Below are 12,319 nucleotides of genomic sequence, written 5' to 3'. Positions count from 1 at the left end.
TATGCGCATGACGGCTTTTCCACGAGTCACGAACTCAGGATAATGGACTTCGGATACTACGTAGCAGCTGCGACGCAGGTTCCCTCCTCAAACACGCTCCCTAGTCCCTATCTTCTCAAACACTCCCCCCTCTCTCCCTATCCTCCCAATGAGTAAATCAGCGTCACGATAGCGCCGATAGCTACGGTCACTCGAGCCACCGCAGGACCACGGCCGATACGAGAGATAAGGGGATACGGCAGCTGCCAAGGCCGACCGGCCGACGGGGCATGGTCAGGGACGCGCGGCGGGAGGCGTCCGGGGTTCGACCGCAGTGAACACGACGGGATATCGGCTGCGATCGCGTGAGACCAAGCTAGGTTCGTGACATTGGATTGGGTCTCCAGCTATCGACTATTTACTAACGAAGTCCTAACGAACTATTGAGACCTCATATGGCCAGTAACTATCCACGTGAGCCTCCCGCGCTTCGACAGTACGACTTATAACGATGATTAATTTGGTACCTACCTACGCAGACAGTTCACATGTTATCACCTTTTTTGTTCGACTGAACGTGCTCGTGTTGGTAAATGTCACGGCGCAGTGGATGGGGGTGGAGGGGGGGGGGGGAGTTAATTCCCCTTGTCAGAGTACTACGCCACTCGCCACCACGGCGTCAAATCACCGAACAACGCACAATGGACGATATACGCCTTCCTGACAGTGACATCACGCTGACGTCATAAATCCGCACCAATTGGCTGATGTACGCCGCTGGTCCGCCGCAGCCGGTCCGTTCAGTTCGGGGTGAGTAGGGTCGATATGGCGTCACCCTAGACACGGAACACATGGCCGGGCCGAGGTCACGCCACACGAGCCCCACGATGGATCCATCGGTGGTCGCTCACAGGGTCGCTCGTTCACAGCGGGGCAATGCCCGGTCGGGTAACCCTAGATACGATACACACAGGAGCGGGGGGCCACGAGCCAGGACCCCCTGAGTCGCGCCGCGTGGCTTCCAGCGGGTTGGAACGGACGCCCCGGGTGGCACAGCTGTTGCTGCCGTCAGCAGGGGTTCGGGAGAGAGAGAGAGAGAGAGAGAGAGAGAGAGAGAGAGAGAGAGAGAGAGAGAGAGAGAGAGAGAGAGAGAGAGAGAGAGAGAGAGAGAGAGAGAGAGAGATAGAGAGAGAGAGAGAGAGAGAGAGAGAGAGAGAGAGAGAGAGAGAGAGAGAGAGAGAGAGAGAGAGAGAGAGAGAGAGAGAGAGAGAGAGAGAGAGAGAGAGAGAGAGAGAGAGAGAGAGAGAGAGAGAGAGAGAGAGAGAGAGAGAGAGAGAGAGAGAGAGAGAGAGAGAGACGCAGCAGCCTTAGGTCTGTCTGACGCGCACCACCGAGACGTGGGAGGGAAATCCGATAAGGCTGAGACCGAGCGTCCTCCCGCGCCCCGACTGCACAGCCCGGCTTAACATAGACCCCGCTGATGGCGCCTATTCATTGCCGCGATACCGCACAAAGCCGAGCTGATGTGCGCGCTTTCACAGGGAGCCGGATCAGGCCGACAGAGCTGGGACGCGGCGTGATATCCGACGCAGCGCGGCAGCGTCTGTGAATTTACGTCGCTCCGTGCACAGCAGGATCCTGTCTGTTGTCATCTCTTATCGTTCGGTTACGTTGACGTCACATATCTGGTCCACTTCACGCACGTCGCACATGTGCACTGCAACGCATTGTGCGGTGTGCACGCACAGTGCAACATTTGCCCAGTCACCCAGATTTGGACAGCAGCAAAAAATCATAATATCGGTCACACTGCGTCAACGCTGACATATTTTGCATTCGTTCTGACAGCTTGTAATCAACACAACGGAGCACGATTCCATATCACCCGGACGTTGTTCCGTGGACCGTGTCGCATCATGATGATGATCGCCATTCGAGAGACTGAGTGCAGCTCTATCAAAACGGTGATCTCGCTCTATGGTGGTGAGCTAGCTCTATATGAGGGCAATCAACTCTGTCTGGGACATGACGCTCTAACGTCCCCTCACCTGTGCAGAGCGCTGACTAGAGACGAAGGGCTGAGCAGCAGCGGTCCGTCGGGCAGACTCAAGTCACCCTGCCGCACCGACTTCAGGTACTCCCGGGTGATGGGCGCCTGACCTGAGGTCACAGAGGGGTCAGGGAATCAGACACAGGCGTCACCGATAGTGAGCTACATTCACAGCCACCAGTACAAGAAGCGTCTGTTCTAAAATTATCATGAGTGTTTCGCCTGCAGCTGTCCTGACCGTGAAACATGCAGTATTGCCGATATTCCGCTATTTTATCGTGTAATTCCGCATACTTGTGGCGAGACAAGTGTTCAGAATAGCGCGACAGCCGTGCGCGGGAGGGGCTGACAGGTAAACCTACCGATGGCCCGTGCCGAGAGGTAGAGGAACTTGTAGCCGTTGTCACGGATCTTGGAGTAGAGCGCCGCCACGCCGCTCTGCGCCCAGTTTTGGCCGACGATGGGCAGGATGTGGCCCAGCACGTCAGACCTGGCGGGACAGAGCGACGAAAGGGTGAGCGAGGCATTCGATTGTCACAAATGGTAGAGATAGCAGATAGTTTAGACAGTTAATAAGACCTAGAGGAGCACGACAGCGACAGGGTGTGAGCCACACACACCCACGGTGTGGGCAGTCGGCCGGCGAACAATGACTGGCTAATACCAGCATGCAAACAACATGAATTACAACGATACACACAAGTCAACAAACGAGCCATTGTTATGATGCTGAGCGATTACATACGAGCGTCGAGCGTCTTTCCTGTCCCACTGACCGGGCCTAAGTGGTCACGGAGTCCCTCCTGGCCCACTGAACGAGTTCCGAGCATTACTAACATAACCTCGGATCACGGGGTCCCCTCTGCCCACTGACCGGGCCCCAACTGACGTCATCGCACAGCTCCCGTCCAGACCACGGACCAGGTGACCCCGGGGCCTCCCACCCCACCCCACCCCTGTCTGCTGACTGGTGCCAGAGGCCCGCTACAGGTCACCCGCCCTCCCCGGGGGAAGAGGGGCCCAGACGACACATTCCAGCGGCGAGACTGTGTCTGAGGGTAATCAGTATACAGTCCCGGCCACAGGCCAGAGTCGTGACTGGTTACCGGGCGACCACACAGATAAACTGACCACAGTCCATGGACCTGTCTGTATTGACACGTCACTACACTGACCAGTCCCAGAGGCCATGTCACTAGCAGCCTCACCCAGATAGGTGCTACTGCTATGGTGACCGGGCGGGGCAACGCGGGCCTCTATATACATAATGCAGGACGGGGTTTGCTTTCTCTGTTAGAGCTACATGGCTGGCTATGCAGAATAGATATCCTCAAAAGCAGATCACATTCAGGGTGAAATGCATGACTGAACGTCTAATGAAAATAATCACTACCAGAAGCTGTCCACTTGGCACAAACGGACAAAAAAGGTAAGATGACGTGCGGTCCACCATAATAACAGGAGGCCGACTGACGTCATCACAGTGGTGACTAGGCTAACACCCCTCGGTGGTCGGCACATAATCCAAACACGCGCCCGGTGGGCGGCCATCAGCGAATCCCTGACACCCCTGGTGGGCGGCCCATCGGCCATGTCCAGACGCCCTAACAAACCGACCGAGAAGGCCGGATAAAGCAAATCGAGAGGCCAGCCCAGCGCCATAGACAAGGTTTATTGACGCCAACACTGCTTCACCTAAACACGACCATACAGATTGGCCAGCGCTACTTCACGGGAGGTAGCGCTCGGCAGAAACAGTTGTTCGTAGAATAAAGGGTTTACATATATAACACGACTGGGTCTTCACCGAGATCTTATAAATCACTCAAAGTTTATTTTTCACTAAACTTTATTATTGCATGGAAAATGATCGGAGCTGGGCTAAACAAAAGTTGCATCATTCTCTAGGAGCCAAATGAATGTATAATATGTCCATTGAGCAACACATTGATATGAAACAATATGCAAAACCAGAATTCAAGAAGGATTGCACGGATCTGCAATATGCCGACATCTGTATGCAATAGCAGATTCCATTTCCCAGCTGCAATCGGACTTGACGAAAACCATTCAATGTGCTTTGCTTACGTAAGACCCCGTGAGATTGAGAAATGGGCTAGTGACCTCTGGTGACCCTAGACCATACTACTAATACAGAGCAGCCGACCCGACCAGCAGCCAGACGTCGGTCTGGGCTGGACGTAGTGGGCTGGGCTGGGCTGGACGTAACGTCTGGACGTAGGGCGACGTGTGGGGCGACGTAGAACGACCGTCTCAGCCGGGAACGATCTAGTTCGGAGCGGCGCGGACCGAGTCAGTCAGCCCACTGCACAGTGGGGATTTTTCCGATCTAGCGCCTATTAATTCAAAAAATCTTTTTTGGGTTTTTGTTTATTTTATGTGTCAGTGGGGCTAAGAAATGTCTGAATTTTTCATATATGGCATTGTTTTATCTGTATGTCCACAGCAAGACTAGGAAAAATGCGCCCAAAGTTCACACTCATGCGTGATTACTCAATGGGCTCAGTAAGGACCGAAAGTATGGCTCAATTTCATTGTCCTGTCCTGTTGGTTTTATTCTTGCGAGTTCTTAAAGTTGCATATCTTCTGAAAGGCACCTATATTAGGAATGGAATGGCAAACAGAAAGTATGCCACAACCTTACTAAGGTCACAAAAATGCCATTTACAAAAAACCCTTACAGACACCATATTGAAGGAATGGTATTCTAGATAAATGTAGGAAATCAACAATGTTTTCCACACTTTTCCACTCCGAAACATATCCTATCGAATTCGCCACTTTCTCCTGCACAAGACAACGCCTAGTTTGGCTGCCGGAACTTGCCTGAACACGGAATATTCGCATTAGAGTATCTTAATACCCCACTCTAGGAGCGATAGGGCAAACAGCACGATAAAGGTATGTTCCAGACATGGGCGAATAATTTTACTTCCTGACTTATATGATGCATATTTTCTGAGACACATTCATGAGGAATAGGATGACAGGCGTAAATTATACATACCGCAACCTTATTAACCCTAGTACTAGTGGGGAGGGGGAGGGGGAAGGGGTCGGATAAAACCCCATGGTTTTCCGCAAATCACTAGCGCAAAAAGCAGCCGATCGCGACGAAACTTTCGTTGCCCTCGAGATCATCAATTTTACATCTAACCTAAAAATTTCATGACTCTGACCCAACTGACCTTTGACCTGTGGCATATTTCTCGAGACCATGTTTGGCCGGAATCGCGATTCGGCGTATGCCAGCTCACATTATCCGCGGTTACCAGTCTTTTTGTGGTTTTAAACGTTCAAATATGTGAAATGATGCTGGTGCCATGCATTATGGTGGGTGTCAAGGTCACGTGAAGGTCAGGTCAAGGTCATTGACCTTTGATGACCTTGGTTCACTTTTTCGAGTTTTACTTGCTTCTAGGGTAGTTTTTGGTGTTGATTTCGAATTTAGCAACCATTTGAATATTTACGAAGTAGTTCTGGTGCCTTCGTACCATGTTACGAAGCTGTCAGTAGTAGGTGACACCTATTATGGATGGCCGGCAGGACGTCTACTGGCTGACCTGACCTGACCCGACCTGGCTTAAATGCATGAAGACATCGTCTGTGATCAAAACTAACATGAAATTCGTGATCAGCACCCCAAAATACCCCGTAACATCCTAACTTTACGAAGTTCCAAGAGGTCTCGATTTTCCATCTTCAGTTGGGTCATTGACTTGACTTGGAAAGTCAACTAATGACCTTGGACTTTGAAATTGGATATATTCGGCCTCATCTCGTCATAGACAGCACGCTTGATTTTTCCGCGAAGCTCTAGCTTGATCAGGGGCCAAACGGCTGAGCCGGGGGTCCAATTGAACCCCCTATACTATGTTGATTATGCACATTTACAGGTAACACTCTCACCAGAACACACCAGCCAACATCTGTGCACAATCTGGCTACAATACTACCTATGGTTTGCCCTCTACGAATAAATACGTGTTAGATCGGAAAAATCCCCACTGTGCACTGGTCCCATGGCACGCACCGCTACGACGTCAGCCGACCTCTGACCTCTCCCCGGCGGTCACATGACCGGAACTATTCGTCATCCTACCGAATCACGCGCAGCCGTCCCCCCCCCCCCCCCTCCCGGGGGACAATCACCGCGGTGTTTTCGACCAACTCTTTCAACACGAGCCAGCGCGGTAGGCTGACACGGCCATTCGTCGGCCCGCTATGTCTCTGTCACAGCCGCCGCGTGCCACCCCGCTCCCTCCCCGGCCGGGGGGGGGGGGGGGGGGGAGGTAGGCGGGGTCGGCCGCGCTGCGACGCTGGCACTCGGCCAGGTGGGGAGATGCCGCCGGCCACCGGTGACCTTGACAATGTCGGCCGCCGCCGCGGGCGCCGCCCCGCGCGTGTCGCTGACAGGAGAGCACCAGATAAGGAGAGTGCGTCGCCGGCACGCCGCGGCCAGTGGGCGTATTTGGAAATTCCGACCTCGACGAGCATCTGTGGTAGAAAACCACCACTTTGGTAGGGGAAACTACTGCTGTCTGCTACCATTTGCACTGCATGTGTCGCTATAGCTGCGACATCTATGCATATACATATAAACTGCGACATATGTGTGCGCTGATTCTAGTTAGCGATTAGCTAGGGCACCAGGGTGGATCCCATGTGGATCCAAAATTTCAGTTTGAGGCAGGGCCGGGATGCGGAGCCGGAGCCGGAGCTGGAGCCGGAGCCGGCATATTTTGCCCGGAGCCGGAGCCGGAGCCGGAGCTGTCAAAAAATGGGACGACTCCGGCTCCTTTTTTTGAAGAGGAAAAAATTATTGACCTATAGTTCGGTTTGTCAAACCGAACTGCCTTGAACTTGCAGTTCCAGGCAGTAAAACATGCGGTATTCAAAATATGAAAATAGGCTTGTTATGCAAATGGAGAAGCAACGTGCACCTATCCCATCTTCTTATTTTCTGCCACCCGTACTTAATATGTACCTACTGAGTATTGGAGCCGGAGCCGCCGGAGCCGGACCATTTCAATCGGAGCCGGAGCCGGAGCCAGAGCCGCCATGGCATTTCACCCGGAGCCGGAGTCGGAGCCTTCCCACGGCTCCGCATCCCTGGTTAAGGGTGGGGGAACTCATGACCAGCCCGATCCCCTGTAGTCCGGTTGCTGAGCGGGGGGGGGGGGGAGAAAAGTCCAATATGATGCCACGCCTATAGGTATATATATATATAGGTATGTATTGGTACGTATTGGTATTGGTAAAGTTAAAGCTAAAAGTTATTCAATAAGTTTAAAAAACACCGACGCGGAGCGCTGCCGTTTTTAAGATATCCGCGAAAAACAAATCGTCAACTTGATGAATCGATAAAAATCACTAACATCTCAGGAGGCACACTGCTGAGTGCTGATACCAATACTGAATGCATACTTTTATACCTATAGGCAATAGGCATGTCTTTTGTGGCATCATATTGGACCTTCCTTCCCCCCCCCCCGATCAGCAACTTTGACTGCCGGGGATCGGGCCGGCCATGAGTCCCCCCACCCTCAAACTGAAAGTCTAGTTCCATCCTGGTGCCCTCGCTAATCGCTAACCTAATCAGCACAAACAGATGTCGCGGTTTATATGTATCAGTAAATGCATTATGCATAGATGTCGCAGCTGTAGCGACACATGCAGTGCAAATGGTAACAGACAGCAGTAGTTTCCCCTACCAAAGTGGTGGTTTTCTACCACAGATGCTCGTCGAGGTCGGAATTTCCAAATACGCGGCGCAGCTGGCTGCCGGGCCAAGTACGGCCACATGACCCAGATCGACCCACACACCGCTAATATAGCAGCCCGTCCAGCGCTGGCGGAGTAGGGCCATCAGCGCCTGCAGTAATCTGCATCCAAATAGAGTCGATAATTTACCGACCACGGCACGGGCCGCCGTGGGTTTCGCTCCCGTAAATTGCGTCTGACGCGACAGCGAAACATATGACGTAGCATATGATTAAAGGTAGTGTGCCAGCTTTCTTGGACCGTATGGAGTTAATGGCCCAGATAAGGAGAACCGGATTTTTAGAACTTATCCATACCTTCAAAACTCATGGAAACGTCTTAAATTCTTCAAATTTTGAGTACCCCAGTGCGAAATTCGCCCCGACGGGTTGTCGGTCGTACCCCAACCACATTTCACACCACTATGAACAATAAATGCACACACTGAAATCGCTATTACCGATATGCTCATCCAATCAAGTTTCGATAAACCCGTTCATCATCAGCTCCTGCGGTTTCGAACACGCCTGTTAGGTGGTGCGGTAGACCACGCCCAAAGCCAGGGCCCCGGTAACGTGAGGTAGCCGAGTCAGGGCAGCGTGCGCTGACCCAAGCCGGAGCCGCGCGTCCTCCCGGTGTCATGTGATAGCCCGGGGCTGCCCGCGGGGATGCGGTAGACCGCGCCCAAAGCTGCGGCCCCGGCTTGGGTCAGCGCACGCTGCCCCGACTCGGCTACCTCACGTTACCGGGGCCCTGGCTTTGGGCGCGGCTTCTGCTCATACTTTGTGGTGCGGTGGTGGTGCGTCGGGCTGCGCGCTCTGACTTCGGCCAAGAAAAATGCGTCAGCTGATCATTGTCATTTCTGCCACTTGCGTGTGGTGAAATGGGGTCATAACTTATAAGACGGCTTTTTCATATCAATTATTTTACATAAAATCATATTTCAAACCATAAATAATGTTCGACAGCCAAATAAAAGAAACAATACCAATACGGGCTTACAGTTTAAGGCTCGACATTGTGTTGTCTACGATTAGACAGCTGATAACTCATTCCCGTACGTCGTATGGTCGTAACACTATAATGACCTTTGCTTATTGTCACAAGTGCGCCGCATTCGCGATTGTTGCCCGACGCCTGTTTGCAGGTGAGCCCACTACAGTTGTTATACATATCTAAAAACCGATAAACTTTTAGGCGAAAAAGGCACTATTCCAGGCCCATTTTTGATTTTTTTTTGCGATATTTGGTAAAAACAGAAGCTTCTTATCCTAGGAAAAATAAAATGGGAAATCTTTCAAAGGTGGCACACTACCTTTAACACCCAGACCGCAGTCACAGCCAATCGGCAGAGTTCTGAGTCAATTTCAGACGGGACGACTGCGTCGAAAAAATTAATCACATATCACACCCTTCGTTATGAGACCCGAACGAACTCAGCATCGTCGTTGACAGTCTCGGTCGCTCTACCGATCGCTGGAAAGTGGCTGTTTGAATTGTTGGAACTTGTGCCGGAGTTTGGTGGGCTGAGCTCCAAGTTTTACCGACAGCCGACGCTACCGATCGCCCCCTCCCCCCCCCCCCCCCTCCCCATCGACGCCAGACGGCGCCGTCGGCCCGGAAGCCAGTTCTAGCACGTGGCATCACGTGGGAGAGTCGGCGCCAGCCAACCACGCCGGTCCTAATCACACTGGCATTCCGCTCCCAGTAACAGATGTCTACTACAAGCATCGTATTCCTCAGGACGGCCACTATCCTAGCTAATATCGAAACACGCCACCACCCCAGCAGGCTGACTTGTATCGCGTATCGTCACTAGGTTACCGGACCGACTAGTGGAAGGCGACTGGCGGACAGGGTCCACGCGTCCACCCCGTGCCAGTGATAGCCAGGGAACACGACACACTGTGACACCGGGTAGTCGCTGCCGCACACCGCCCAGGGTCAACGACCGGCCTGAAATAGGGCCGGGCCGCGGCGCTGGGTCATGCCCGGCTCCATACCCACCCGGCCTGAATCCGCCCCCCGGCAGGGAGGGTCGAGTTGCCAGCGGGCCGGCCGGGTCCAACTGGCACCAGCCTCAGTCACCGACACGGGCCATTTTCCTCGACATATCGGCGCCATCAGCAGCTGTTTCGCCGAATGTAGGGAACAGGCGACGTCGGTACACTTTAGGTTATGGCGTGAGTGAATAGCGAGCAACGGCTTCCAAATAAGGAAGACCACGGTCCGCCCCACCCCAGGGCCATACTAGGCGAGGTTACAGGTTTCGCCACGGCCAATCTTAATCCCTACGTTCAATAGATAGCAGAGCTGTCGGATTAGCACAGTCCCTGAGACGCTCCTATCTTACACGCCCGCAACTCACGGTTCCTTGGCACGCGACACGTGATTATCTTCCCTCGCCAGTCGCCACCCCACCCTGAAGCCATCAAACGCCGTCGGCACGTGATTCCTACGGTGGTCACTGTCAGTGCCAATGGCATTGACCACGTGACTTAGCCACCGTCAGTGTCAAAGTCGATTACAGGTCAGGGACAGATCGTCAGCTTCGCTCTAAATCTACGCCATGCACCGGCACTGCGACTGAAACCCTACAGTTCACACGGAACAATGAACTGTAGCGGATCACTGACTGAGCAGGAGCACCGAGTGCCACCCAACAAACTGGTGTGACCGGCGACAAGGTCGTTCTGTCCGCGACGCGACCGGTTCGGCACGAGCGACAGAGCGGCCTTGACGGTTCGTCAGCCCTCCCCCCCCCCCCCGATCATCGCGATCCTGCCCAGGTTTCGTCCATCTGCGCCGCATTCTCAGCTGCACGCTTCCCAGGCGTGAGTACCGAGATAGCACACAGCTCGGCGAAAAGTCAACGCACGCGTGGGCCGACGCGTAGCTAGCCATGCCGACAAAGAGAAGGAAAACGATAAGTGTGATACCAAGAGTAGCCTAGCTCCTTTGTGGCGCAGTATTTCAATTTAAAATGTCAATTTCCCTGTTGGAAATCGAGGTCTGGGTGACAATATTGGCAGTGTGGTATTATCCAAAGCCCTTCGCGGCCCTTGAACCCTGAATCAGGCCAAGGTAAGCCTCTAGCTCAGAGGCTTGGCCCCAACGGGAACGAGAGAATAGGAAGGAAGAGTGGTCCATTCCGTAGTCGGACGAGGTCAGTGTCGTGCCCGGGACTTACTTTGTGATGGTGCCGTCGATGTCGGAGACGACGATTTTGTCGTCGTACCGCCACAGGAAGATGTTACACTTGCAGCGCGAGGTGCCCTGGTACGCGGTAGTCACGCTGAACAGAGCCTCGTTCTGACCCTCGTGCAGGCCCAGCTTCGCCTGAGGGCAGAGAAGAAACATTGTTAGCAAAATGTCGGGAACAACGGGTCAGGATTAAACAGTGTCTGTTACAGTGTATTCATTCGGGTTCCGAGTAGAAAATTCGCTGGATACACAACGCTTATTTCCAAGTATATCAGACGTTACCGCGACTAATATAAGCTCAGGCTTAGCAGCTCGAAGGATAAACGTTTACCATCGCCGAAAAGCGGATAGAAAAGGTTTCGTGACTCAGAGTTACTAAAAATCCTAGAGTCATAGTTTAAACACGTTATTCCTGCACGCCGTGTCCGTGGCCTTGAAAACCGGCCGGTCTACATCCGGGAGGTGTGGGCGGCCGATACACCTGCGTCCACTCAAACCGAATTACCTACGTCCTACACGACCGGACAGGCTCCGGCGCCTACGCAACAACATTATCGCCGAGAGTGCCAGAGTGGGGCGTCATTAGTCCAATTGCCAGTCACGTCTGTAGAAAGAACAGCGGCACAAAAAGGCCCGCTGTTGGTGGGCAGCCGCCGGATGGAGACACAATGTTTATCAGAGCACACCAGCCACCCTGGGCGGCAAATCTGGCACATAGATCGGCACAGTTACAGAGCGGGCCACCCTGGCGGCTGAACGGTCCGTCCCAGTTCACCCGATTGGACCAGACTGGTCCAGAACCAGTGGAAAATTACCGAGCTACTGCGGCCTTCCGCCCCGCCGGCTGCGGACGACCGGTCTGTGAGCCCTACGGCTACTTAAGTCATCCTACAACTGTCAGCCCAACCGCTACTGAAGTCCCTTGTTTGGCTCACTGTCAGTTAAATAGCAGCTTAAGCCTCGCAACTCACTGCGAGTCAAATGACTGCCTAAGGCCCGGGCTCTGATTTACTGCCCAACAAAGCGGCAGCTGCAGCCCTGCCTCCCAGCCCGGCCCAGTCTATACCCCGTCCTCTGACTTACGATCATCTCGGAGGAGAGTCGCAGCGTCTTCTTGAAGAGGCGCTCGCCGTCGGCGCCGGAGCCGGGCCCGGAGTCGGGTCCGGGACCGAACTCCTCCTCCGCCGTGTCGTCCGACTCTGAGTGGCGCTGGCGCTCCCCCGTGTCCGAGCTGAGCGGGGGCGGGGCAGGTCAGGTCAGGTCAGGTCAGGTCAGGTCGGGTCAGGTCGGGTCAGGTCAGGT

General features: G+C 53.6%; 1 protein-coding gene across 4 annotated transcripts in view; it reads right to left on the bottom strand.

Annotated features, from left to right (window-relative positions):
* The window catches only part of LOC122381601 (phosphatidate phosphatase LPIN1-like), a 36,346-nt gene that overhangs the window by 5,308 nt on the left and 18,719 nt on the right, over positions 1-12,319 (bottom strand). For all 4 annotated transcript variants that reach the window (XM_043365957.1, XM_043365961.1, XM_043365959.1 and 1 more), the window contains exons 7-10: positions 12,101-12,248; positions 11,004-11,152; positions 2,392-2,519; positions 2,028-2,139 (exon numbers count right to left, since the gene is read on the bottom strand). In XM_043365957.1, coding sequence (XP_043221892.1) covers positions 2,028-2,139; positions 2,392-2,519; positions 11,004-11,152; positions 12,101-12,248 — 537 coding nt within the window. The remainder of the gene's footprint in view (positions 1-2,027; positions 2,140-2,391; positions 2,520-11,003; positions 11,153-12,100; positions 12,249-12,319) is intronic.

Source organism: Amphibalanus amphitrite, unplaced genomic scaffold (assembly GCF_019059575.1).
Source record: "Amphibalanus amphitrite isolate SeventyFive unplaced genomic scaffold, NRLGWU_Aamphi_draft 000123F_arrow, whole genome shotgun sequence".
In the NCBI taxonomy this organism is placed as follows: Eukaryota; Metazoa; Arthropoda; class Thecostraca; order Balanomorpha; family Balanidae; genus Amphibalanus; species Amphibalanus amphitrite.
Note: the sequence above shows the minus strand (reverse complement) of the source record. Positions and strands in the feature narration are given on the sequence as shown.